We start from the raw sequence: 27,394 nt of genomic DNA on the forward strand, positions 1-27,394 counted from the left end.
TTTGTCGAGACACGAAGATAACAATGTCTTGGTGGTGTCCCAACACCAAATATGATGTTTTGTTGACACCGAGAAGGAGAATCGCTTTCTTTAATGAAATCTGGGAGTGAGAGGGCACCAAAACGTCTTCCAAATTTTCACAACATTACTCGGGCCCGAATGATTTCAGCGACCAAGGCAAGGCATCTGGAATTCTAAAATGAAACCTTCGGACAGCTTTACTATGGATCACTGCTCCAGTTACTGCACTCTGCCGCTGAATACCTCAAAAAGGCAATCCACACCACTACAATCTTCCACGGGACTTGCTGCTATCTGTATACCTTCAAGCAGAAAGCCAGAGTATCACAAAACACGGGTTCTTAAGGGATCTGTAATGCATTTAAAATGAACTAATAAGTAAAGATTGATGGTTTGCATTTATTCCAGCTCAACATTGACAGCTAAAATAGTTTTATATTAATATAAATGTATTTTCTATGCCGCATTAGTAGCTTGACGCATATTTTATTACATTACAATGTTGTGATGTGCACTTATTCATTGGGCTAACTCAATCTTTACACGTCAATTGGAAAGGTAGGCTCCTCATTATTAGTATTTATTTTTTACCAGCTAAGTCCCACTGAGCTATATAGCTCTGTTTCAGAAGCGACCTGACCACAAATGATAGCTCAACGAAGTGGAGAAAAATTCACACAACCACAGGGGGAGAGAGACATGCAAATTCAAAATATACATGAGTCAGGGTCGGGATCAAACCCACGACCGCATGTATACCAGGTGAGGTAGTCAACAGCTCACCACTGCGGCGCCCTCATGCCTTCAACTGCACACATTAGTCTGAACAGCAGGGAACGGCAATGCTCCGAGCGATCGGCACCTGCAGCAGCTGCAGGTCCGAAGCCTCCACCTGCCCTGGCACCAGCTCCGTCAGCATCTGGGACATCACCTTGACGTTACACTCGACAATGTCCAGCTCGCTCCGCAGCTTTGCAACCTGGAACACAACAGGGCAGCAGTGTGTCTGGGAGAACCACGTCCGCACACAAAACCAGGAACCGTTTACAAAGCTCAAGTGCAGTCCCAAGCTGGGAAAAGTTGTTACGTCTTTCCAGGGTGATGGTGCAGGTACTGTGCTCTTGAGCAAAATGTTCTATTTTAAAGCAACCGCATGTGGGCAATTTGAACTTCTTTCGCAGCGTACGTAGCCAACCACGCTTAAATCGGAGGTTCTGGGCAGGGACAACAATTAATTGAATCGTGACGGGAAAGAATCATCGCACGTCTTGACAAAAAAAAAAAAAAAGAGACAAACTGAGCACGGAGAACGAGGTGGGAACAGCAAGACGCAGACAAGCCGTGTGATGCCGTTGCCTCCGTGTGCCGACCTGTTCCGGAGTGGGAGAGATGGGTCCAGCGGCCACGGACGCCGCGTGGGCGTGAGCGGGGGGCAGTGGGTGCGGGGGCGCAGAAGCCGACATTGCCGCGGCGCCCGGGGCAGGCCGCCCCCCCTGGGAAGAGTTCCTCACTGCAGGGTCCGCCTCCGGCGTGCTCTGCAGCGTCGGCACACAGACGGCACGGGGACGCCAGGCGGCACGGTTGAAACACTTTCCCCGTTCCGAGATGGCTGCAAGTTACTCAATGGGTTTTTTTGGTTAAAGTCACCCGTGTGTAGAAATACAATAAAATTATATTCAAACAAAAAAACAATCACGTGACTTTACCAAAAAAAAAAACAATGAGTAATTTTATGCAGTCACGAAAGCTTTAAATGCTTTATTATGACTGCGAGTTGCTAGGCAGGGCCCGTTCACCACCGAATCTCGGAACGCACAAGCAGTTCAGCGTTCATTTGATTGAAGAGCCATAGCACCATTGCACTCACCGCAGAGAATTGCAGAGACAAGACCGCACTCTATGATAGCTGGTGCCAAACTGTGGCAGACGCCCTCCCGCATGGCCTTGTGGGAGCCTCAGTACCGATAACATTATTTTATTTTATTTTTTATTCCGGTTCCAGAATGGGAAAGGGTTAATACGCTTGTCACAATATTCTGCCTCGGCCATTCTATTGATAGTGACGATTCAGGGTCACCATTCATATTTTTTTCCTCAAATTTTTACCACCTTTGATTTGTAGACAGAATTTTCCATAAATGCTGCATTAGCATAACAATCACGTTTCAATTCACCCACAGTGCCGCTGAGCCGGTTTTCAAAGTGCGCCGGTGACATGAGGCGCAGGCCTGGAATGTGCCCTCAGCACGCCGCGACATCATGAGATCATCAGTGCAACAAAACGTTTGCCACTGTGACATCACTCACCACTCACCCACTCGGCTCGGTTAAGTTTGTGGACTACGCGGTTAAACACACACAAAAAAGCTACTAAATTCAAAACAGCATCAATAATATTGGCAAGGTAAAGGTACGGCCCTGAAATGACTCGCTCGCGCGACTGTTGGCGGAAGGGCCGGAACTAGAAGGAGTTCGAGAGGGCATTTGGTCCACTCTCCTAGCATGGGCAGACATCTTGGGAAGTGGTGGTAATACTCAACACCTTAGCCCACTGCACGCAACCTGCTGATCGACTAATTGTGTTGTGGCCGAAACGTCGTGAGAATTTTATTTTATTACGTTTTATTATTTTATTATTATTTCCCTTCTACGTGACTTTACCGAAAGAATCAAGACGATGTGGTGTACCCGTTTATGCTGCTGGGTGGGCAGAGGTAGGGCGATTTCAGAATCTCGCCCATTGTTTCTACTGCCGTGCCAGGAGACTGAACCGGCGACCTCTGGATCGGTCACTGCATCGCGCGCTTTCAGATGTGCTGACGGCCGTTTAGAACGCTCTTCCTTCCGATATTAGGAAGACACCGGCGCAATGCACTTTTAAATTATCTAGATCATTTATTTAGAAGCCATTGCTGTGTTTAGTTTGTTGTCCTTTCCCCACACCATATGTGGTCAGTGTGGGTTGAATGTAGGGAACAAATGTGAGAGCATAGTCCAGTACCTCCGGTTAGCGCGGCTGGCTACGTACGGTTTTAAAGGAGTTCAAACACACAAGTACAATGAATTACACCACGACAGGAACCCCATGTACGCTATTAGTCATACGAGTTGTTGCCAAACATCACGTCCCAACCACAGCTCCCCTCGCCTAGATTCCTGCCAGTGAAGATTTGCTCCCGCAGGGTCGAACATGAGGTCACGGGGAGAGAGAGAGAGGGCGAGAATGGAGAGAGCGAGGGGCGGAGGGAGCAGAATGGGACAGTGAGGACACAGGGGTTCATGCAGATGCAATTTAATCCAAGCTGGAATAGCTTCAATAGGATTCAGACATCGGCATGGCTTTGACCTAAATATTTTAGCCGCAGAAAGAACACAGGTCCCTTAAGATGCGTGTGCTCACGGCATTGCCTAAAACTCGGTTGCCTAAAACTAAGTGCCGAAACAAAAACAGTGGCCCTATAATTAAATACGTTAATATAATTAAATACGTTAATATAATTAAATACGTTAATATAATTAAATACGTTAATATAATTAAATAAGTTTATATAATTCAATAAGTTAATATAATTAAATACGTTAATATAATTAAATACGTTAATACGTTAATATAATTCAATATGCTTGCTTGTGTTGCAGTCGAAACGTCGTGAGAATTTTATTGTTTTATATTTGTATTATTTTATTGTTTCCCTTCTACGTGACTTTACCAAAAGAACCAAGAATATATAATTAAATACGTTAATATAATTCAATACGTTAATATAATTCAATACGTTAATATAATAAAATACGTTAATATCAAGGGCCACAAGATGCCTGCAGGAGATAGAACGGACACGTTCGATATCAATCCATAGTTTGAGTTCTCCACTGTAGGTGTGGGTTCTCACCAATCCAGTTGTGACCTACCTACAATGTGGTGCAAAAGTTATTTTACCACAATAAAGTGCAACTCATTATTTTACTTATTATCTTGGTAAATTAACTCTAGTGTATTCTATGCATGCACACATATCCTGGTGAAAACCGTCTTGAAAATGAGTCTTGGAAATTCAGAAAGGCTTCCCCAGGAAGAGAATTAAATTGCATAATCGGTGGTCACCATGCTTAAGCACAAGCGAAGTAACCTGGTGGAGTTGCTAATGGCGCCATGGTGGTAAGATGTTAACTACCTCGCCTGGTATACACAGAGGTCGTGCGTTCGATCCCGACATTGACGCCTGTTGTATATTTGGAGTTTGTATGTGTCTCTCCCCGTGGTCGCGTGGATTTTTTCTCCGGGTCCTCCAGTTTTTCCCTCCGTTTAAAAACATGCATTCTAGAGTATTTAGCTGCTATAAATGTCCACATAAGCCACTTCGTTGAGCTATCATTTGTGACCAGTTCGCTGCATAAAAAGAGCTTCATAGCTCAGTGGGCCTTACCTAGGCAAAATAGAAATAGTAGTAGTAGGGATGAAGACAGTCCACAATCAGAGTGAGGCAATAAAGAAGTGAGCATCAGGGTGGCGGTGGTCACACTTGAGCCTCAGAGTAGCAAGGTCCAGGCATGCATAATACTAATAAGAGTTGGAGTGCTTTTGAAAGACTTAGCAATGAAACACTGTATGGAAAAAATATATACATTCGATAGTTGCAGGCCGTTCGATTGCTGAGTATTCACCTTCACTCAGACTCGCTCACGTGTCTGAGCTCATGGTCAAGTTTACAAACTCTGACCCTATCTGCCCTGATAGCGGTTGCGAGAACATTTCACGACATCCACTCCACCAGCTTGCGCCCTCGCCCGAGTCAAAGGTCAGTGCATTGTTTACTCTCAGACTGCGGCGTTTCGCTATCGTGCGTCAAAGGGGGCTTACAATGTACACCGGCGCAATGAGCAAAAAAAAAGGTGGTGTCTGATCAAATCTATACAAATGTATTTTTTATTTAATATTTCCTTTAGCAATAGCTTTTTCTTTATTTTTGCGGAATTTTTGTTTCATATACAGGACTGAATTGTTGTGCTGTGCAGTTTTCCTATCTGTTATTGTTAGGTCATCTTTGTGAGACACTTTGATCACAATGATACGGGTGAAAAAATGCTTCTTTAGTTTAAGCTTATACGTGAGATTTTCTACAATAGATGAATCAAACATATATTGCATATGAATGCCATCAATAGTTTACAAGAGTAACTTGAAGCACAAGATTTCCCTTAAAATGTACCTATAGTAATGATGCCGATTAATCAGACGTGTTCATCGGTCCAAGTACATTACCTAAACCATTTCCATGACCCGCTTACGCATATATATAAAAAAATATATATAAACACTAACCTTTCGGCAATGCAAACTGAAAGGTGGAACATTATGACCACGTGCTTCCAAGAAAGTCTAGCTATTAGTAAATGTTTTTTTTTTCAAGATAAATAGGTTATGTATAAAGTTCTCCCTGGAAGTCAAAAAAAAAGGGACTGCCCGCCGACCGATAAGCCGTTCCCTGCCGCCGTTCATGTCTGGACGATACCGAAGGCCTGCTGGTCAGCAGCTCGACATGCAGAACACGCATGGCAGCCGCACGCTCACGCGCTTCTTATCGGCCGTTCAAGCACATGCGCACTTTAACAGATTCCCCCACAGCCTCGCATCCGCAACGAACCAATGCTCGTGAAACCAGCGGCATTGCTATCGAGCGGGCGGGCGCTGCAACTGCACCGGGGGGCCCCATGGTACAAAGGCGACCCCCCCCCCCCCTTTAATTCCTGGCACCGACGGCTGACCGATACCAGCCAAGGCTGTGCCCACTGTCATTACGACTCTCAAACAGCTGAAAAACAAATTGCATTGCCGACCCGCATCGTCAAATGATGCACACAGTGTGCCTATAGCAGCAAGGCAACGGCAAATTCCATCTCCTCCAATGCCAGAGCTGAGAAGAGTTGTCTGGATCTGCCGAAGGGGAGTTTGGCACTTAGAAATGGCATTTCGGCAAATCGTACCGCAACGTTAACTCTGCAACAATAAAAGGTGGCAAACGTCAACATTTTTTTTGATCTCTCGCACTACCTTGTAATCCTGCGCACTTGCAATTTTCAGCCAAATAAAGTATTTGGCCAAATCATAGCAAAGAACAGCGTCGTATGATTACTGTGCAAGGTAGCCACTTGCATGATAAGAGACAAGGCCCATTTGGGGTACAATTAGAAGGGAAATGTCAACAGTAACAATGTGTGTAAACCATTAAAAGAGCTGGGTGGTGGTCACGGACCCGCTGTGGAGTGTGGATAGGGGAGAGCGCGTCAAGGTCGGTCATGGGAAACTCCACGCCCTTCCTCTTGAGGTCCTCGTACACGTGGACCACTCCGGTCAGGTCCGGAGCACTCCGGAACGCATCCGCCCATGTCTGAAAAGCGAATAACGACAACGACGACGACGATTTAAATTCGCATCCAAACGTAATCACATCTCGGGATGCGTTCCTAAAAATAAAACATCGACGGTCGGTAGAATGGGGCGGTGGAGGTGGTTAGAGCAGAGAAACAAGGTGGGGGGAGAGAGAGGAGAGAGTGCAACTCTCCGGCACCAATAAAAACACAAATAACAACAAAACAACGACTACAAATTATACAACAACCGCCATTCCCCACGAAGTGGCTAAGTGCCCCTCTAAGGCCACGTGAAGTGTCGAACGTCCACTTTCCGGAAGGGGGTCATGGGACAGATCCAGGTGCCATGGGTTGACCGACTGAGATACCTGGCAGATGCGCCAGCGGTGCCCTCTGCTACTGTGTCAAATATACAACCATATGGCAGCACCAACGAGTTCCCCGGGGGCGAACAATGGGTCCCGTCGTCAACGAGTCAGAGGGCAGCCCCCGTGATGGACAAAGATAAACAGTTCTTATTTGACCTCGTGTATTAGTGGCAAGTATTGTTCGAGAGCAATTAATGAAGAGATGGAGCAGACAGTGTGACACTCCCCACTGTCGATGCGGAGAGATTTGAGGCAATGTCAATCAGATGAGGCGCAGACCAGGCTCTGATCCCATCTGCCAATGCCAGATAACAGGCCCCAGTTGCGGCGATCGTAATAGATTGTAACAAATATTACGTAATGTTTGTGCTATCGGCGATGATCATGAGCGACATAAATAGATAAAAAAAAAACATCTCCCTATGCACACACACACAAAAAAAATTTCTGTATGCTTACTCCGAATCATTCTCGACAGTTTTGTTGTATTTTTATAACGCAGTTTTATTGGACTTGCCTTGTTGTCCGTTTATTCTCTTTCAAATGTTTGACGATTAATATCTTCGGAAAGCCTAACAAGATGAAATGTTCTACACACTCGCCTCGTGCGACAATTCAAGATTTCATTTGAAAAAAATCTAACCCCCCCCCCGCCCATTTTTGAAATCACGAATGGTCGCGCCCAGCTACGAGGGCAAACGTCTAGTCCAATCAGAGCTGCTGTTGCTGGGCAGCCCATGACCAATGAAAACGCGGGCTTATATCGCTGCTTGTCATGGCGCCGGAACAGCCGCTGTGGTTCCCTCGCCCTTAGCGCAAGACCAACAAGTACAATATTAATAATAATTACTACTCTTACTATTCTTAACAGAATACTTAGAAATAGCATTATTTGATTTTGCAATGCCCGTTATGATGCGCCGGGGGCGGCATGGTTATGCTGAAATTGCACGAGCAGGCGAGAACCGTGATCGTGATTTCCATTTGAATATCATCATGTTATCGCCATTGCAATTGACAACATTTTCTAATTACATGAACAATTTTTTTTGTTCCTGGGTAGTAAGTGTTATTTCCTAATTGCTTATGCCTCAAAAGTACCTAAAATGGCTATTATTCCCCACAAACTTTGCTTTTGTGACCAGGACAGCGATATTTTGAAATTTACCCATTTTCAATGAGACAACGGACGAATTTGTGTCCTTTCGTTCACATGAAGTCAGAAAAAAACAACATATTAATCAAAATGACCATGTATTTATACTAAAATAATAAAAAAATTACTACAATAGATTTAGAAGCGCCCTGTACAATGTACGTGCCACTACACAATGGCAGCATCCCAAAGTATGCTATTATAGTCATACGAGTTGTCGCTAAGTCCAGGTGCTCTGTGCTAGCCAATATACCGCAGGAGCAGCAACATTGGCATCATCTCTCACTATTCGTGAGCCATGTATTCAGTGTTCCCTCGTTCTGGACATGATCTTATATTGCAAATTTCACGGATAATGATATTGGCCTACCAAATCGTTTTAATTAATAATCTTAAATAAATACGTAAAATAAGCTATTAAATACATGAAAATTATCAAAACAAATAAGTAATTATAATAAACATGTCAATAAACATTAAAGTATTAAATAATAGTTTATAAATGAACTTGCCTGAAATAATGATGAAGCTACGGATCATCACTTTATCTCATCACTTTCTTGCATGACCTCTCGCATCACTTTATCTCTCATCACTTTATCTCTCATCACTTTATCTCTCATCACCTTCTCTCTCATCACCTTCTCTCTCATCACCTTCTCTCTCATCACCTTCTCTCTCATCACCTTCTCTCTCATCACCTTCTCTCTCATCACCTTCTCTCTCATCACCTTCTCTCTCATCACCTTCTCTCTCATCACCTTCTCTCTCATCACCTTCTCTCTCATCACCTTCTCTCTCATCACCTTCTCTCTCATCACCTTCTCTCTCATCACCTTCTCTCTCATCACCTTCTCTCTCATCACCTTCTCTCTCATCACCTTCTCTCTCATCACCTTCTCTCTCATCACCTTCTCTCTCATCACCTTCTCTCTCATCACCTTCTCTCTCATCACCTTCTCTCTCATCACCTCCTCTCTCATCACCTCCTCTCTCATCACCTTCTCTCTCATCACTTTGTCTCGCTCTCTTCCCGCAGTCGTGTAGAGCTCCAGATGCGATTTGCGCATCGCCAAAAATCGCGCAAGTTCGTGTGAATAACGAGAGAATACCGTAACGTGCAACGCGACCCGAGTGTACAAACGCACGTACGTACGTGTTTTAACTTCTTTCGCACCGTACGTAGCCAACCGCGCTAATCGAAGGTGTGGGTGAACACGCTGACCTGCACCAGGCTGAGCACCTTCTCCTGCACGATGGTGGGGGGGTTGTTCTTGGGCTGGATGATCCGCACCAGGACCCCGTCCACAAAGTCCTGGCTGGCGATGAGCACGTGAAAGCGGTGGCCGCAGTTTTTCACACACGTCTCCAGCACCTGGCCCAGGATGGACAGGTGACCATAATGGGATAAGCCTTTTCACGTCAGATGCATCTGCACTGCAGTGTTAATAATAATAATAATTTACGTTTATTTGTAAGGCGCCTTCCACTAACGTCTCAAGGCGCCTGTTCGTTAGATTTTAGCACGGACTAGGGAGTAATGGATTCGCAGTATACGGCGAGACGACGGCAGAGATGGAGCGATAAAATCAACTCGTGTGTGCAGGAGCGAGACGGGTTGGCACTACGCAGGGCTGCGAGTGGTGGCTACGGCTCGGGAAGTGGATTGAGCATTCCCGACAATGAACGCTCCTGCATAGGTGACGGGAGTTTGAAAGACTCTTCTGCCCTGCATCCACGGCCGCGACAGATGGCGCCACAGCGCCTCACCCTGGCAGGTGAATGAAACATCCGTCGACGCTTAGAAGGTGGGACATGACACACGGCATGCGGCGTGCGCGGCAGTAGGAGCAGGGCGCGTACCGTCAGCGCCAACATGACCTCCTTAAAATTCTTGTTTCCACCGATGCGCTTCTTCAAGGCCTTCACGGCATCTTTAGGCCTGAGGACAGAAACGTCAAACAGAGATATTTCACAACGAAGCAGGGTCTTGGCGACTTTAATGCTTGTTGTGCCTGGACAATGATCCAGTTCACCCAATCGCCTCCAACTCTGTCTCTAGATTTTGTATTTTTAACAAAGTACAGCGGAAGCTGGATACGCAAGCACCACTCCCTTGGGAGCCAGGCCAGCTGTGCTTACATTCGTAGCATGCTCAGATGAAAAAGTGTCCCTTTGAATTCCACACCACCAATGTAATCATCAAGAAATTGTTACTTATATGAGGACAATGCTTATACAAGGCACGCTTGTATCCAGCTGCTACTGATTAACCCATTTGTGCTATCGTTGTGATGTTTATATGAGTCTGAAAAACACAACAAAATAAAAACTGTATAGTAATAATAGTAATAAGGTACATGACAGTATAATGGTGGTCGAGTTAAAATCTGATTGCAATCTGCTCCCTTGGCAGGACTCACCCTTCATCCGTCTCGTTGATGATGTCGCAGATCTCGATGTTGAGGTTCCAGTCTTCGGACGGCAAGGAGCCATCTGTGGCCTTCTCTGCAGAGCCACACGAAACAAAGCAACAGAGCACAGCTGCATATTTGACAACAAAAACCACTGATTGTATGTAGAAGTCTTTCGCGCCGCACGTAGCCAACCGTGCTCATCGAAGCTGCAGAGGAAGGACAACAAACGAAACACAAAAAGCCGTTCTAAAGAAATTAGTTTCCAATCTCGATTTAAAAGTGCATCGCTCCAGTGGCTCCCTAACATCGGAAGGAAGAGCGTTCTAGATGGCCGCAGAAATGAATCTGAAAGGTCCTTGTTCAACTGCGGGCCAAAAGCCGCTGCGAAGATGAAAGGGATGCAATGCAACCGTAACTACATCAAAACCGGCCCACTTTTAAACTTGTGAAATGATGGACGTTACACGCAGTCGGCCTGTAATCAAATCACCCAGAATGCCCCCCCCCCCCACCCACCCTCCCAATCTCATAACATCTCAAAAGCTAAGTCGGCATCGAGCAGGGACGGTGCTTTGATAGGCAACCATCATGCATGACAGGTGTTATAGGCTACCGTGCTACGTTGTGGGCAACTGAGAGCAGGCCAGCAAAATGCATTGCAATGTTCTTCAATGCTCCCATATCTATGTTCCCCACCTTCACCAACTTGCATCGATCAGCATGGTGAAGTATGGTCAAATATCCCCCACGTCCTGCACAGTATGGGGAGGCCCTCATCCAGCTGTAGACTGACACATGGCCACACATGTACTTGTTGTTACCGGTTGTAATTTGACTGGACGCATAATGTGGCATGTCAGAGCCTTTTCTCATTGTTGATAACCAGACAGGATCCTAACTGGTGACGTGAAGTGTTCAGTTAAGGTTCTGAAGTGGCAATAACCTGGCAGAGCTACCAGCTGCCTCTGAACGGCCGGCCCACACCAGAGCGATTCAGTTTCATGCAAATGAGTTGCAACTTAGTTGCATGGAACTTAGCTCCATGCAACTTAGTTGCTTGCAACCAAACCGCTTGTGTGGACGTCTATGCCACCAGATGCACAACCGGATGCTTGCAGTAGAGGACAGGGGACTTCCAAGCGATCTGCCCAATCGCGTTTGTTGTGCGACTGGCCGCACAAGTGTGGACCCCGGGACAAAGAAAAATCCGTATCAACGAGTACAGCTCGGGCGACATCTCTCTCACGTCTCGCCTGTTTTTACAAAAGCCCTATAAGTAGCAATGGCAATGCGTAACTTGCACCGTCATCGCCATCACTTTGCACTGTTTATCGCGTTGAGCCGACGACCGTAACAAGCACCCTACCAAAATACCACGGCGACGGGAACAAATATATTCGATGGCTTTATTCAAACAAGCGCAATTCTGTGAGTGAGCATGGACAATGTGCTGTGTACTACGTTACCATCCATTGCAGTCAGTTGCAGGCCATTCGGGTTAAGCATCGACATGGTTGGATATAAATTATGCATTATCCTTTTCAGTTATGGTCTTTAGCGAGGGTAATGTGACCATCGCTGTAGCTGGATATGTACAGGTGGGTTCAATTTCCCGTGTGAATGATGTGTTGAGTGCATCGGTATGCACGCACTACGAATGCATTTTTTAAAATCATCCTGTCAATTGTGGTAGAAAACATTCCGCCCAACGGTGTCCGTCCATACGACTGTCATCTCTTCTGGCGACGTGTTCTGCCCAAGCCCACGTGCATTTCTGAACAGTCGCGGTGCTGCGACGGCACAATCTGTCTCACCGTTCTGTGTCCGGTGTGTTCCCTCCTTCGGCTGCCATGCCTTCACCCGTCTCGGCCGTCTGCTATCGTCGCATTCAAGCGACGTTTGCTGCCCATTCATTTTTCCCCAAAAAGTCAAACAAGATGCGAAAATACGCAAAAAAGCAGACGGCCACTGCGCGTCTGCAAAAAGCCACCAATCATTTCCCGAAGAAGTGCATTGTGGGCCCCTTGTCTAAAGTTCCACATCAAAATTAATTTGAGCTGTGACCCACTGACAGCAACACTGATGCAGTGACAAACAACGGCGGAACAGTTTCATGCAATTCTAGATTTGAGGCTTTCATGCAAATTCGGACTCCTCAGTATAGTAGTCGCCAATGCCGAGTTAATGATGTTGAATTTGCATTTACTCTTTGATGCACATGTTCCTATTTCTGTTTCTCTGTGCTAATCCCACAATGCATCTCTTCATGCTTCTGTTTATACTTTTCAGCTTTTGTTCCGGATTCTGCATCATATGTTCATGATTATACGATTCAAATATAATGGCAGGTAATAATCAATGATTGAAAAAAATATTCTGTAGTACACACGTCATCATTTTGATCCTGATCCACTCCAAATGCACAGTCTTATATTCATTACAATCTTCATGAACAGATGACAATAACTTCCAACTTGTAACATGCACAGCATTCACTCGCTCACAAAGAGAATGACTCAGGGGCGCGAGGAACCAGCGAAAAGCCATGTGGTGAGCCGGCAATTGTTGAGGTTCTACAGTCCTCTATATATTTAGGTGTCCAGCCAACCAATGAGAGTTTACATTCGAGAGGAAATCAGAGCACCCGGAGAAATCCAACCGTGTGCGAAGGGGGCAACACTATCCCCATATAGATAGGACAGATGGAGATTCGTCCACACTTGGCTGCATCCCCTTCTCCTGGCAGACAAGGGCACGGCTCCTCAATGCCCAAGGGAAGGGAGTTTCACTTTGTGCGATCCATCAACCGGCGCCTCCGTGGTGCTGGATTAAGGGGCGTGTGTGCGCCACCACCGCCCGATTCAGAATGTGACTGTGGAATTCTACGATTGAGATATTTCACGTCGATCATAAAAGCAATCCAATTTGATTTCATATAGCGTCTTTCATACTAAAATCATCACACAGCGCTTCAGGCGTAAAAATATTACATCGCATCGTTAACATTTGGGAAGCACAAACAAGTAAAAAGTATAGACGGTTCAAAATATGAGATTATCAAACACATAAATTTTGATTTAAAGCTTTCGTGACTGCAGTAATTCATATTCTTAGCTCTTTCGGTAAAGTCACATTGAAGGGAAACAATAAAATAATATATTATATATTATATTTTATTGTTTCCCTTCGGTAAAGTTACATTGAAGGGAAACAATAAAATAATATATATTATATATATTATATTTTATTGTTTCCCTTCAATGTGACTTTACCGAAAGAGCTAAGAATATCAAACACATAATTAGCCATTTTTGTCGGTCCACAAATGTCCGTTAATTTTTAAACGGCAGATGGGTCCCTACTTCGATGATTTGTAAAGTTTTTCCATCTGCTCTGGGCAGTGGTTTCCACTTCCGGTTTAGTGCTTTCATGTTCCCACTGCTGGTTATGGCATCTTCAACCATATTTGTGTTGTGTTCTCCAATTCATTTCCTCATTGTGGTCGCCACGGTGGCTGGGGGATGTGAATTCCCTCGCCTGGTCTACAGGAGGTCGTGGGTTCGACTCCGACCCCAAATGCCTGCTGTATATTTGGAGTTTGCGTTTCTCTCTCTCTCATCATCACGGTGGCTATGAGATGTTAACTACCTCGCCTGGTGTACAGGAGGTCGTGGGTTCGATACCGAACCCTGACGCATGCTGCTGTATATTTGGAGTTTGCGTATATCTCTCTCTCTCTCCCTGTCATCGTGTGGATTTGTCTCCGGGTCCTCTGGTTCCCTCCCACATTTTTAAAAATGAATAATTACTTACAATTAACGAAATTATAATTCGACATAGCTACATTGCCCCCTACTAAGAAAATACTGATAAACTCAAACGATGTCTTTGAAACATACATCCTTCGTGATAACCTTGTACTCTAAAAAAAAATTGCACCAATACCAAAATGCATTATACAGTCATATTATGAATACTTCGACTAATTATCTGTATGCAACCAGCTGAACACATGACAGCCTGTAGCACTGAAATTAAGAGCTTGTCTTGTTGGTAGATGTCAATAACGGAAATGAAAAAAACATTGGAATTAAAGGATATACATAACCGTGGCTTTGAGTGACCACAGAGGAAGTGTCATACTTCCTGGAGATGTCACAACAGCAACATAATAAAAAGCTGGCGATGTCAAGCCCCTAGGGCTTCAAGAAACAGACAACACTCACTCGTGTCTGCACGATCGACACGAGGCATGTCAAACCAATGGACTCATCGATAAAAATCCATCCTTAGGTTCCAGATAGAGAAATGAAAGCGTGCACGAGAATCGGATTATTTACTGCGAATTATATGCCACGATATTCACAATCTGCATCGAGCACAAAAACATCAGTTGCTAAAACGCATACCCATTTGATGCATGCATTGTGATACCAAATTAACTTTCAGCACTATTATCATCACGCTATAATTATTACCAGTATCAACAGCAACAAAATTACATCATTATCGTCACATTTGTCAATCAGCCTAGTTAATTAACCATAGCATCCAGTAGTCCTGCCAGTAATCGCTTTCCACATACAGGTAGTCCTCTACTTACGATGGAGGTGCGTTACAACGACCCCATCGTAAGTCAAAAATATCGTAAGTCGAAGATGGCCAAGCCTACCCAGGAGTCTTAAAGAATGGTGATAAGCTAGCAAAACAGAGCAATTTACAGTACCGTACTGTATAAACTATATACTGTATGTATTTATTAATTACAATACTGTATTGCACAATAAAATGTAAAGTAAAAAAAACAAGGTAAATTCTTCGCCTACCTATATGAACTGCAATTTAATAGAAAGTTTTTTTCAGGAAACAATCCTATCTGCAATAAAAACTTTTAACATACATTGAACGTATGTATCGTGGCAACCCTAAAATGAATTCGCTAAAGCTATGTATCATACATGCATTGAACGTATCATAACGTATCATATTGTACTGTTACTCACCAAGATCCTGTCCGTAGTCTGCATACTTTAACGATGTTAGGTTGTTGATGGCAATTGTGTCGTATCGCTATCGCCATCGTAAGATCGAAATATCGTAAGTCGGACCATCGTAACTCGGGGACTACCTGTATATTTATAAATTCCACGTGTAACGAGCACACTGCTCGTTCACTCCCCTAGAGAGAATGACTCAGGAGGAGTAAGTAACCACAGGCACGCAAAAAGTTTGCCACGTGATGAGCCAGTGCCAACAATTTCCCTCGCTCTGCAGTCCTATACATATTAAGGTGTTACCTTAATAAAACAATATCCCTTTGCTGACGGAATGGGTGGAAGATCGTGAGCATTTTTTTTGCTGTACTGCCTCCTCCTGGCGAGCCGGGGTATGACACCTCAACGCCCATGGGAAGGGAGTTTCGCAACAAGCGTGGATCTACCCATCCTCGTCTCCACTGTGCTGGCTGGATACAGGCGTGCGCCATCACGTTCCTGTTAATGGGTTCTTGTCTGTGCATCTGTGTGTGTGTACAAGTGGGGGTGGTAGGGTAGCGGTTAGTGCGCTGCGCTACGAACCTGGCGATCCAAGTTCGATTCCTGTTCATGGCCAACATCAGAGACGATTATCTGAACCGGTCCTTGGCAACCCCTAGGTAGACTCAGCCTCAAATGAATACCTGGTGCGGTGCGTAAAAACACTGCCACTAAGGAGACAAAGGTGGCTGAGCGTGGTGCTGGCCACCCACCCCCTCGTGTGCCGTGCCGGCCTTCATAGGTGCTCGCTAACAGCACTTGCCCCAAGTCTGTTAAGGCTATACGGGGGATCTTTATCGTTGTATATATATATCTTGGGTGTGTATGTGTTATGTGGTTTATGTGTACGTGTTGTGTACGTCTGTGGCTTTGTATGTACGCATCAAAGTTTGATTTGCACGAATTTAAATGCTGCTCAACCCAACATCAGAGCCTCGGCACCATACTCGACCAAAATACAGTAAAACCTTGGATTGCGAGCATAATTCGTTCCGGAAACGTGTTTGGTAATCCAAAGCACTCGTATATCAAAGCACTCGTATATCAGTTGTGATCACGTGACGCTCGGCAGACAATGCGTATACGTACTACTCGTATTGCAAGACCTCGTGTATGTCGTTTGATCACCACGTGCAAAATATAGTCGGGTCCAGCTAATTTTCACATCAGGGCCCTAAGACACATTCGACCACGATTGAGTCGTGACGGTGGCTTGTAGCATAGTATCGACAATGCTCGATTATTGCAACTCACAACTCTATGGGACATCTGCCAAAAACATCACAAAACTGCAAAATGTACAACATTCTCGTCTGGCACGTGTCGTGACGGGTACTGCAAGATCAGACCATGTCCGTCCAAACGAAGTATAAGGTTGTACACTCATTACACACGAAGTACTTGCCACAAATGAACCACAACACCTTGCTGATCTCATCAAGAAGCATAAACCATGATGCGAACTCTGGTCACCCTCGCGGCGGCTTGTGGCTGGCCATCGAACAAAGACGGTCACCGCATCGCGCACTTTCAGATGCGCTTTAGCGGCCATCCGGAACGCTCTTCCTTCTGATATTAGGAAGCCACTTGAACGATGCACTTTTAAATCGATATTGGAAATTCAGTTGTTTAGAACTGCTTTTTGTGCTAAGTTTGTTGTCCTTTCCCCCGCACCTCCGATCAGCACGGTTGGCTACGTACGGTGCGGAAGAGTGTTTGACATATACACACATTTCGATTTAAAGCTTTCGTGACTGCAGGGATTCATCGTCTTGGTTCTTTCGGTAAAGTCACCACGTAGAATGGAAATAAAATAATACAAATAAAACATAATAAAATAAAATTCTCACGACGTTTCGGCCACAACACAAGTAGCCTTCTTCAGGCGAAGAAACAGAACTGTCGGGAAGACAGCGCTGTCTTCCATCCTACGCGACTTTACCGAAAGAACCAGGAAGAAGGTACACGCACACACGTTTTGACGCTGGTTACAAAAATAAATTCGTTCAGGCTAAGAGCTGGTTGAAAAGTCAGTTTGGCCCGGGCAGAATAACTCTGGCTTTCTTCCAATCAACAATCAAAACAAGAACTACAGCAGTGAGAGCTCCGCTTTAAAAGGCAGGCATCACGAGAGGCCCCGTGGAAACTCAGCCCGTAAATATTGTATGCAAAAACATGAACAAATCATCCAGTATGCATAAACAAGGTTGGATTTATGCTTCCGTTAAGGTTTTAACAAATATGGCAAAACTGCTGAGCCTAAAGAAAAATAATTGGCGGGTTATCGGGAGTCTTAAAGACGTAAGTTTGTTTACAAAAAAAAGTCCGTCAATAACTGTGTCATTCAAAGAAAATAAATCGTCGACATTTTGGCCCATATCCTTTCTTCATAGTCCATTAAGTTCCGCTGTCCGAAACGTCCGCCGATTATTCTATTTTCATTTCAAGCAGAGTTGGTTGACAAGCTTTCCGGGGTTTTTTTTTGTGTGCGTTATTCGTCCTTGTGCTCCTGCTGCCAACATCAGCAGCAGCTCTAGATTTGAAGCTTTCGTGACTGCAAGGATCCATACTCTTTGGTTCTATTCGGTAAAGTCGCGTCGGTAATTACCTACGCGACTTTACCGAATAGAACCAAAGAGCATCAGCAGCAGCATCACCAAACGGTTTGTTCAAATGTGGTGACATCATCACGTGGCCTAACCCATATAGCGATTACGAATCGACGACCGCGGGCCTATTTTTAAACTTGCTCACGTCACGCGTCATAACCGAATGGAGAAAATACTGCCAAGGATCCGGAAGCATTTTACAATGTACTGCAGAGTCCTACGCGGGGTGTGAAATGGCAAAGATGACCCAGTGCGTACTACCGGAGCTGAATATAGAAAACGCTCGAGAGAGGACCAAAGAGAGCTCAACCGTGTGGATGTGGGTGGGTGGGGTGCACAGAAGCACAGTACAACAGCAATTTTTGTTTCTGCACTAACCCCCTCTTGCTACCCGCTACGTAGCCCACTTCATACGAAACATTTACTTTGTTCATCAGCTGTTCGCAGCTGATGAACAAAGTAAATGGTGGTCGCCTAAACTTACGAACCAGCTGCGCCTCGTGATGTAAGGTGAACTCGCAGCGTCGTCTCCCGATGGTTGGGAGCGTGGCACCGCACCTGATTAAAGCATGAGGCTTTAAACCGAAGGTCGTTTATTTGACAAAAGTACAATACTTAACGGAGGCTTGCCACAGGCTTGGGTAAGGACTATTATCGGATTTATTTTAACAATTCTCGAGTAATACTGCACATTTTCTCCACCTGCTTTTGGTTTAGTGCCCTTTGTGCCTCCGAAGTTAGAGCGCATGCTTTGCTAAGATATTCGGTATTCATCAACGAATTTAAAAAAATTCCGTTTTCCACAGCTGCCCCATGTTTGACGGCAATTCTCTCGAGTCATGCGCCCGCGAACTCAGAAGCCGACTAGTCTGGCACCAACAAAGACAAAGAACCCCCGTGTAGCCTTAACAGGCTGTTGGGGCAAGTGCTGTTAGCGAGCACCTATGAAGGCCGGCACGGCACACGAGGGTGTGGGTGGCCAGCACCACACCCGGCCGCCTTTGTCTCCCTAGTGGCGATGTTTACACACCGCACCAGGTACTCATTTGAGGCCGAGTCGACCTAGGGGAGGCCCAGGACCGGTTCAGATAATCATCACTGGTGTTGGCCGTGAGCGGGAATCAAACCCGGGTCGCCAGGTTGGTAGCGCAGCGCGCTAATCCCTACACTACCGCTCCATCACGCACACACACACACACGTAGCGCAGCACGCTAACCGCGTGTGTGCGTGAGAGAACAGGGGTTTCCAATCGAGGGTCAGACTGACGACAACGTTGACAAGTCTCGGGCAGCTACTAATACTGTGGTCCCTCGGTTAACGATATCACGGATAATGGTTCCACAAAAAACATCGTTAATTGAAATTATCGTTGATCGAATGTAACAAATACATGATTAAGGCTGAATTCTTTTCTAAGACGATCGGAAGTTGACCTTTTTGACCTTAAAGACACGTAAGTTTCGTAAATAAACGTTATAAGAACATAAAGTAATGACCAATGACATTAACAGAAATATGGATAAATAATTAAGAGCAAAAAAAGGTGCCTAAATAGAGCATAAAACACAAATGATTACCTTAGGCTAAGAAGATGAATGGCCAGTTCCTCTCAAAATGCTCATAAAAGGACGGGTCACCGATTGGCTGAGGTCTGCTGAGTCCACTTCGGAAGCGCTCCGATTGGCCGAAATTTGCAGCCCACGTGATATCCTAAAACATCGTTTCTCCAAAATGTATTGCTAATAGAAACAATGGGGACCCTATGGGAGGCGGATCATTAATTGAAATATCGTCAATCGATGGCATCGTAACCCGAAGGACCACTGTATGTAAAAGCCAACAATAACCTCTATAACTGATATTCGTAACAGATGTAATGCGATAGGAAATGAATTTATATGACACATAAGATGAGAAATGAGAATGTATTCAAGCTAAGTCAATGTATTTTTTTCTGAACACGTTGGTGGCCTTTCTGGCACGGACGTGCCACCTCAAGTGCGCCATCACGTCAACATTAAAAATAAACAATTTCATACAGTGAGACAGGGTGACGGAAAATAAAAGGAAGTTGTGGCTGCGAGTTAGTTGTTGAACGCAAGCGTACAGAGATGCGTTATCGAGTCATGAATGTGGTGATGACGGAGTCGACTGTGCACATTCGCTTCGGGAAGGTCGTCCCAGGCAGTGTGGACGCTGCTGCAAATGAGACAGATCGTCTCCCCATGGCTTTTGTTTGGTTGTTGGTGGTGGTGGTTGGAGGAGTGTTTGGGTTGAGAAGCGAAGTGATCTGTTGTTTTGCTTGGATCTGTACAAGGTATCTGATGATACAAGGTGGAGCTTGGCCGTTAATAGGATGCTTGATGATTTTGAAGTGTATGCCGGATTTGACTGGTAGCCAGAGAAAGTATTTTTTTGAGTTTGTGTGATGTGGGATAATTTCTCATAAATTGAAAATGAGTCGAGCTCCACAATTATTCTAAATGATTTGAAGACTTTGTAGCGGTATTTGAGGTTTGCTGTGTTTAATAATAATTGGTAATGACCCCGTGGGCTGGATTAACGGAACCTGTCTGCCTCCATTTGTCAAGTGGTGGTGCGGTAAGCGGCTTTGTCTTTGTGTGTGAATACCTGGTTATTTCCGCATGCAATCACCAAAGCACAATTTTATTTGGATGTAAAAGATTCCATGACATTCACAAGTAAGCCATTATAAACTAGAGTTGTGGCTGAAATTACATTTTATAAATCTGACCATTATGTACTTAATCTTATATATAAATTTCTGAGTGTTGCTCCTTACACCGGAATTTTCTAAATAATTTTTTTATTGTATCTGACTGTAACCTGCAAGTAATAGGTGTGAATATTCCAGGTTGTGATTGGGGATACTAAATAGGAAATGTAAAATTAGCCTTTCCATTCGACAAAATAAAACATCCTGTTTACCTTAGTTGCTATCAAGCTTTTGACCAATGATTCAGAAACGTTAATCCCTCCAGAGCTGCTGTAGACTGCTACATGAAAAACACGGGCCGTTGGTCGCTCGCATCTTCATTAAGCCCCTGGATAATGCCACTTGAGTCAATTCTTAGATGGATTCATCATGTCATTTAGGTTTGGGCATGCATGTAGTGTATTAGGTGTGGGCAGGAAGGGATTTTACATTCTTGGCCACAGTAAACAAGGTCACAGCCACCCTACATGCCCGTGTACTGATACATCAATAAGTCATTGATAGTGGGACAAGGCATACACTCTATAAAATGTCGATAGATTCTAAGATAACAAAAAACACATACAAACTTGCCTTAAAGAACGTCTTCTCCAGTCACTGTGGGGGGTTGCCTAGCCCTACTTCTTTCTCATTGCCTCGTGTTACCCCTCTGCAGGCTTGTGTTTCAGGACAGCGGCGAGGGCACGTGGGCCACTTGGCTCTCACCAAGTGAGAATTACAAATAGTGGCCAAAAAGAGCAACGTTGGGGGCATGGGGGGGCGGGCCGGGAAGGGCGTGATGAGCAGAGGATGCCCACAAAGCATGAGAACGTGTCTTGACTGATACCTGATCAGTGACCCTGGATTGTCTGATGTGTCAGGTGATGCCGGATGAACTGAGCAAGCCATACACCCTAAGCAATGACCCCTGGCAAATACATAATTACAGATGAGCACATCACAAGATACCCTTCAGCACCTGTGTTAACGTCTGAGAAAAGGCACGCACCTCGAATGGAAATTCAACAATTATCAAACTCAACGATGCAGGAACATGTTTTTTTTTTTGTTTTATCATGGCGCTGCACACAATCAATGGAAAACTGTAATTCAAAAATTCCAGTTGACTGCAAGGGAGCAACAATCAGCCTTAAGAACATCCCTTATTCCAATGCCTCGCTCTGTGACCACGTGTCTTCTGGCCATTTGAAAACTCTGCATGCAAAGTGAAAGAGCACTTTCTTCAAAGCCTCTCTCTTGCCGGTTTGAAGCCTCAAGGTTGCCAGTGATCTCCTAAGTACAAACAGGCAGCAGCAGAGAAGCAGAATGGTCGGCACTCCCCCCAACCGGGCCAATTTGCACAAAGTCGATGACTGGATTACTGTAGCCTGCCAACACAATTTCTGGGTCATTACCAATGTGCTTGTTCTGCTGAAAATTCTACAATTTAGCATACGCTTAGGTGTGTATTAAACTAATGATCAATTACCATCAAATTCACTGCTTGCAAAGGAACTATGGAAGAGCCAGGATTCTCTGCAAAGGCTAGGATACCAAGCTTGGACATCAACCCATTGAGTCAACAAGCAATCCCTGATATTTTTTCAAAACACTAATATAATCTTTGACAGCTCTTCATATATTGTTTTGTATAAAATGCTCAAACCAACAAATGTAAGTTTAGCTGTAGTGTTGTCCAATAAGCTCAAGCCTGTGCTTATTCAGCATGCGGTTCAATATAATCACAGCTGGCATCCACGTATAAGCAGATAAGGTGTGCCCATTCGGCGCATTTATGAATTTAAAACCATAAAATATTGTTTCTTGACACCAAGTTCTCGGTTGAACAGAGCGTCCGATTTGTAAAACGTGTGAGATAGAATTTGTATTTCATAATGTTAAATGTTCTTTGGTGTGAAATACAGCAGATAAAATATAGCATGACTTGTCGGCATTACAAGCCAGGCATCTAGAATAATGCAGGGCACGCACAGCGCACACCTGTTTAAGGAAGTAGAAAAGATCCCTTTTTCAGCCTGAAATGGGGATCGGTTGGTCGTGCTGCTTGCGAACACTTTATAGGCCCCATAGAGCAGGCATTAAGAGGCGGTAGAAAGTGTACCAAATCCATCCAGCTTCATTGTCTCACCAGTCTTGATGCATCATCATATCAACCATGCTTATCCAATGCTGGATGAAGGCCTCCCATGTCACAATCACTCCTCCAATGTCCTGCTATACCACAGTCCATCTCGCACATGCGGATTCACGAATTGCTCCATCTCCACAGTGGTTATTCTCTTAGCAGGACATTTAAAAAAATGTGTCCCTAGTGTGGATAAAGAAGCCTATTGAAATGACGGAGTCTTTTCTTATCTCCATATATATAAAAGTTAAAGTTGTGAATGTGTGTCTGTTCAAAATGTTTAGCGTACTTCCCCACATGCAACAAACTTGAAATTTGCCATGTGGGTACTTTCCAGACTGTACACCATGGAAAAATGATAAGAATACTTATTTTTTAGGGGGGGGGGGTGGAGCTCAATAATGTATATATCTTTTGCACGGCAAGTGAGCTGTGACGTCAAATCTGTCACATGACCCTCGCATGTGGAAGCGTAACACATTGTAGTGTAGCGGTTAGCGCGCCGTGCTACGAACCCGGCGACCTGAGTTCGATTCCAACTCACGGCCACCACCGGTGACGATTATTTTAACCGGTCCTGGACCTCCCCTAGGTCGACTCAGCCTCAAACGAGTAACTGCTGTGGTGTGTCAACATCACCACTGGGGAGACAAAGGCGGCCGGGCGTGCTGCTGGCCACCCACCCCCTCGTCTGTATATATCCTGGAGAAATCTGATGAGTTATTAAGCTCTTTTTCACAGATATCCAGACCTCCGAAGCAGTCCTGTAACATCACCTTGCGGGACTTATTATTAATAATAATAGCACAAGTGGAATATAAAACTGGAGGGGAAACAGAGAAACCAATAAAAAATAACAATTAGCTTCAGGAATTGTTGTGGCACGCACGACGCTTACGCCACAAAACAATGCAACGATGACGGGACACGAGTGTAAGGGGTGAGGCACCAATGGGCATCTTCAAGTAAACTGACCACAGAGGGGAACAAAGGAAAAACCGTTCCATTTATATAACCCAGATAACACAACGGATTTTCAAACAGGAACGCGAAGATACAAATCCACCAATGTAATGGGGCCTTGCCTGGTGGGCACCAGGCACCGTTTTCAGGGCACCCATTTGGGTGATGGTTAAAAAGCACTCCCCCCGTTTGCCACTGGCCCACCCTCTTTCTTGTAAGGTCATTAAACTGCCACAGCCAACAAAGGGTGTGGTTGTCCATAACAGGGGGTCCCCCTGTTCATTACTGAAAATCGATTACAACATAGTTAGAAGCTCGGTAAATAACATGATGCGGGACTTTACAAAGACAAATATCCCAAGGATGATGATAGCCTTGACAGACTGTTTGGGGCAAGTGCCGTTAGCAAGTAGCACCTAAGAATGCCGGCACGGCACACGAGGGGGGGTGGGGTGGCCAGCAACACGTCCGGCCGCCTTTGTCTCCCCAGTGGCGATGTTTTTCCACACCGCACCAGCTACTGATTTGAGGCCGAGTCGACCTAGGGGAGGGTTCAGGACTGCGAGCGGGAATCGAACTCTGGTCGCCGGGTCCGTAGCGCAGCGCGCCCACCGCTTACACTTCCACTCTCGTAGACTTGGGAGTCTTATTTGGTCACGAATCATAGCTCCAAACCTCCAAGTATCTGCTCTGGTGACACACATCGCATTGAGATGCGCGAGGCCCAGGGTGTTCGTCAACATCTTGGCCGTGAATGAAGCAACAATCACAAAATAATAAACACAATTATTTCAGCCAAATTGTCATGCGTTGCTGAAGATCAACGAAGGGTTTTTTGTTTGTTTGTTGTTGTTGTAACCGCATAAGACGTTTCCAAAATTTCACTCACGCAAATGACGGATGCGGTAATTAGAATTGTTTATTCACGGATGATAACAGACGACACCTTAGTTTGCATGCGTTAGATCGCAGGACGGCGACGTGCCTGACAGCTTGTGGAGAGAGGTCATCATTAACCCACTGGGTGGATCATGATCGATAATGATATCTTTACCGACACGCTGTAGTACAATGCAGTGTTGGGTGTACCCATACACGTGGGGAGACAACATTCACCCTTAATACAGCTAATTAGTAAGGTTTGTCACGTAAACAGAACGTGCCAATTCGTTACTAGTACAGCACACCGGTTGTATGTTGGAGAGTAAATCCACGACATTTACAATCCGAGTCCGACGTTTCATGGCCGTGTCTCCACGACACTTGATCATCGTCGCACTGAAGCAAAACGAGCAACCCGACACATTTTCGGCCGAGTCAACCTGCTGGGAGTCCCCCGGTCTCACCCAGCGTGGGACCAGCACACACCACGCCGCAGCCATTGCCAAGCACGCCGCACACACACACACCACCACACCCAAACACCACACACACACACCATCACACACCACACCCAAACACCACACACACACACCACCACTCACACACCATCACACACACCACACACACCACCACACCACCACACACACACCACACACACCACCACCACACACACCGCACACACACACCACACCACACACCACCACACACACCGCACACAACCACCACACACACACATACATACCGCACACACACCGCACACAACCACCACACACACATACCGCACACACACCACACACACACACACTCAACACCACACACAACCACCCCACACACACCACACACACACCGCACACACACACCACCACACCACACACCACCACACACACACCACACACACCACCACACACACACCGCACACACACACCACACACACACACCACACACTCAACACCACACACACACTCACCACACACTCAACACCACACACAACCACCACACACACACTGCACACACACACCGCACACACACACCGCACACACACACCACTCCACACACACAATACACCCACCACACACACACCGCACACTCACACCACTCCACACACACAATACACCCACCACACACACACCGCACACACACCACACTCGCCACACACCGCACACAACCACCACACACACAACCACCACACACACACACCGCACACAACCACCACACACACCCCGCACACACACCACACTCACCGCACACACACACAACCACCACACACACCACACACAACCACCACACACACACCCCACACACACACAACACCACACACCCCACACACACACAACACCACACACACACTCACTTCTTACTTACAAGGGGCGCCTTTCTAATTGCGGCCACGGCAAAGTGCCGCAAGGTGCGCGCAGCACACACGCAGGGAGCCGCCATTCGCCATCAGGAGGAGGCGGCGACGTCCCCACGACGTCCGTGGCAGGCGAGGTGTACCTAGCCTGGTACACCAGGCTACCTAGCCTGGTACACCAGGCTACCTAGCCTGGTACACCAGGCTACCTAGCCTGGTACACCAGGCTACCTAGCCTGGTACACCAGGCTACCTAGCCTGGTACACCTGGCTAGTGTACACGCGAAAGGGCCGGGTCGGGTCAGGCGACGGGGCGACAGAGCCGCCAGGGGAGTGATGATGGTGATGACGATGATGATGGTGATGATGATGGTGCTGGTGATGATGATGGTGATGATGGTGCTGGTGATGATGATGGTGCTGGTGATGATGGTGATGATGACGATGATGGTGCTGGTGATGATGATGGTGCTGGTGATGATGATGACGATGGTGATGATGACGGTGATGATGGTGGTGATGACGATGATGATGACGACGATGGTGATGATGTTTTTTGTTTAACGGCTTGACCCAGACGGGACGCGCAGCAATCCCAGCAGGAGAAATAGGCGTTACAGTGTTGTGCGTGCGATTGACGTGGAACACAACAGCAGGGGGGTAATAACGTTACACAGTCAATCCCGCCATGTCGGTCAAGGGGGCCGCTTGACCATACTTCACCACACAAGTGTGGCTGAGAGAGGAGAGAGGAGGAACTCCGATCACTCGCCACTGACGTTGACCGTAGCCGGAAATCGTCGGGCCCGCACCGCGTCAACCACTGCGCCACCGCTCCCCCCCCCATCCACCCTAGCAGCGATTCACCATCACCACCCAGCCATTGATCAATCCACCGCTGGATGGTTAGGCCTACCAAAACCGCTCTCGCTTTTCCGCGACGTTAACAATAACAATCACAACCCCGGCACGTGCACACGAAGCCGCGTGTCCCTTCGGACAGACAGCAGATACAAGCGACGTACACGGACAGAGGTAGACCAGAAGGACAACGCCTCCAACGCGGTGTACCGGGGCGAGGCGAGTCAGCGAGTGACTATTAGACGCAGTGCCACTCGAATGTTCTCACTCACACAGCAGCAGCAACAGCAGCAGCAGCCATAGGCGGTGGCAATCCCTTGGACACACATGGCTCTCGCTGTGGCTTCCTATCTGCAAAACCACGGCCGCGAGCGGCAGTGCCACGACTGACTGACGTCGCTAAACGCTTTCCCGCCACGTCGCCGTATTGTTGTTGTTGTTGTGCTGCTGTTTTGTTGTTATTGTTAGTGTAGTGAAGCGAGGGCTCGGGTTGTCGCT

General features: G+C 46.0%; 1 protein-coding gene and 1 long non-coding RNA gene across 3 annotated transcripts in view; both read right to left on the reverse strand.

Annotated features, from left to right (window-relative positions):
- Positions 1-27,394, reverse strand: part of LOC116949485 (TOM1-like protein 2) — a 63,439-nt gene that overhangs the window by 35,902 nt on the left and 143 nt on the right. For both annotated transcript variants that reach the window (XM_032966862.2, XM_032966861.2), the window contains exons 2-7: positions 10,341-10,425; positions 9,781-9,859; positions 9,143-9,292; positions 6,276-6,410; positions 1,392-1,556; positions 884-1,000 (exon numbers count right to left, since the gene is read on the reverse strand). In XM_032966862.2, the coding sequence (XP_032822753.2) occupies positions 884-1,000; positions 1,392-1,556; positions 6,276-6,410; positions 9,143-9,292; positions 9,781-9,859; positions 10,341-10,425 (731 nt within the window). The remainder of the gene's footprint in view (positions 1-883; positions 1,001-1,391; positions 1,557-6,275; positions 6,411-9,142; positions 9,293-9,780; positions 9,860-10,340; positions 10,426-27,394) is intronic.
- On the reverse strand, positions 23,222-27,393 carry LOC142930164 (uncharacterized). The gene is made up of 2 exons (XR_012946223.1): positions 26,245-27,393; positions 23,222-26,178 (listed from the first exon to the last, which is right to left on the reverse strand). It is a non-coding gene; the product is annotated as an uncharacterized LOC142930164 (long non-coding RNA).

Source organism: Petromyzon marinus, chromosome 37 (assembly GCF_048934315.1).
Source record: "Petromyzon marinus isolate PM22_M1 ecotype Great Lakes invasive population chromosome 37, UKy_Petmar_22M1.pri1.0, whole genome shotgun sequence".
NCBI classification, from domain to species: Eukaryota; Metazoa; Chordata; class Hyperoartia; order Petromyzontiformes; family Petromyzontidae; genus Petromyzon; species Petromyzon marinus.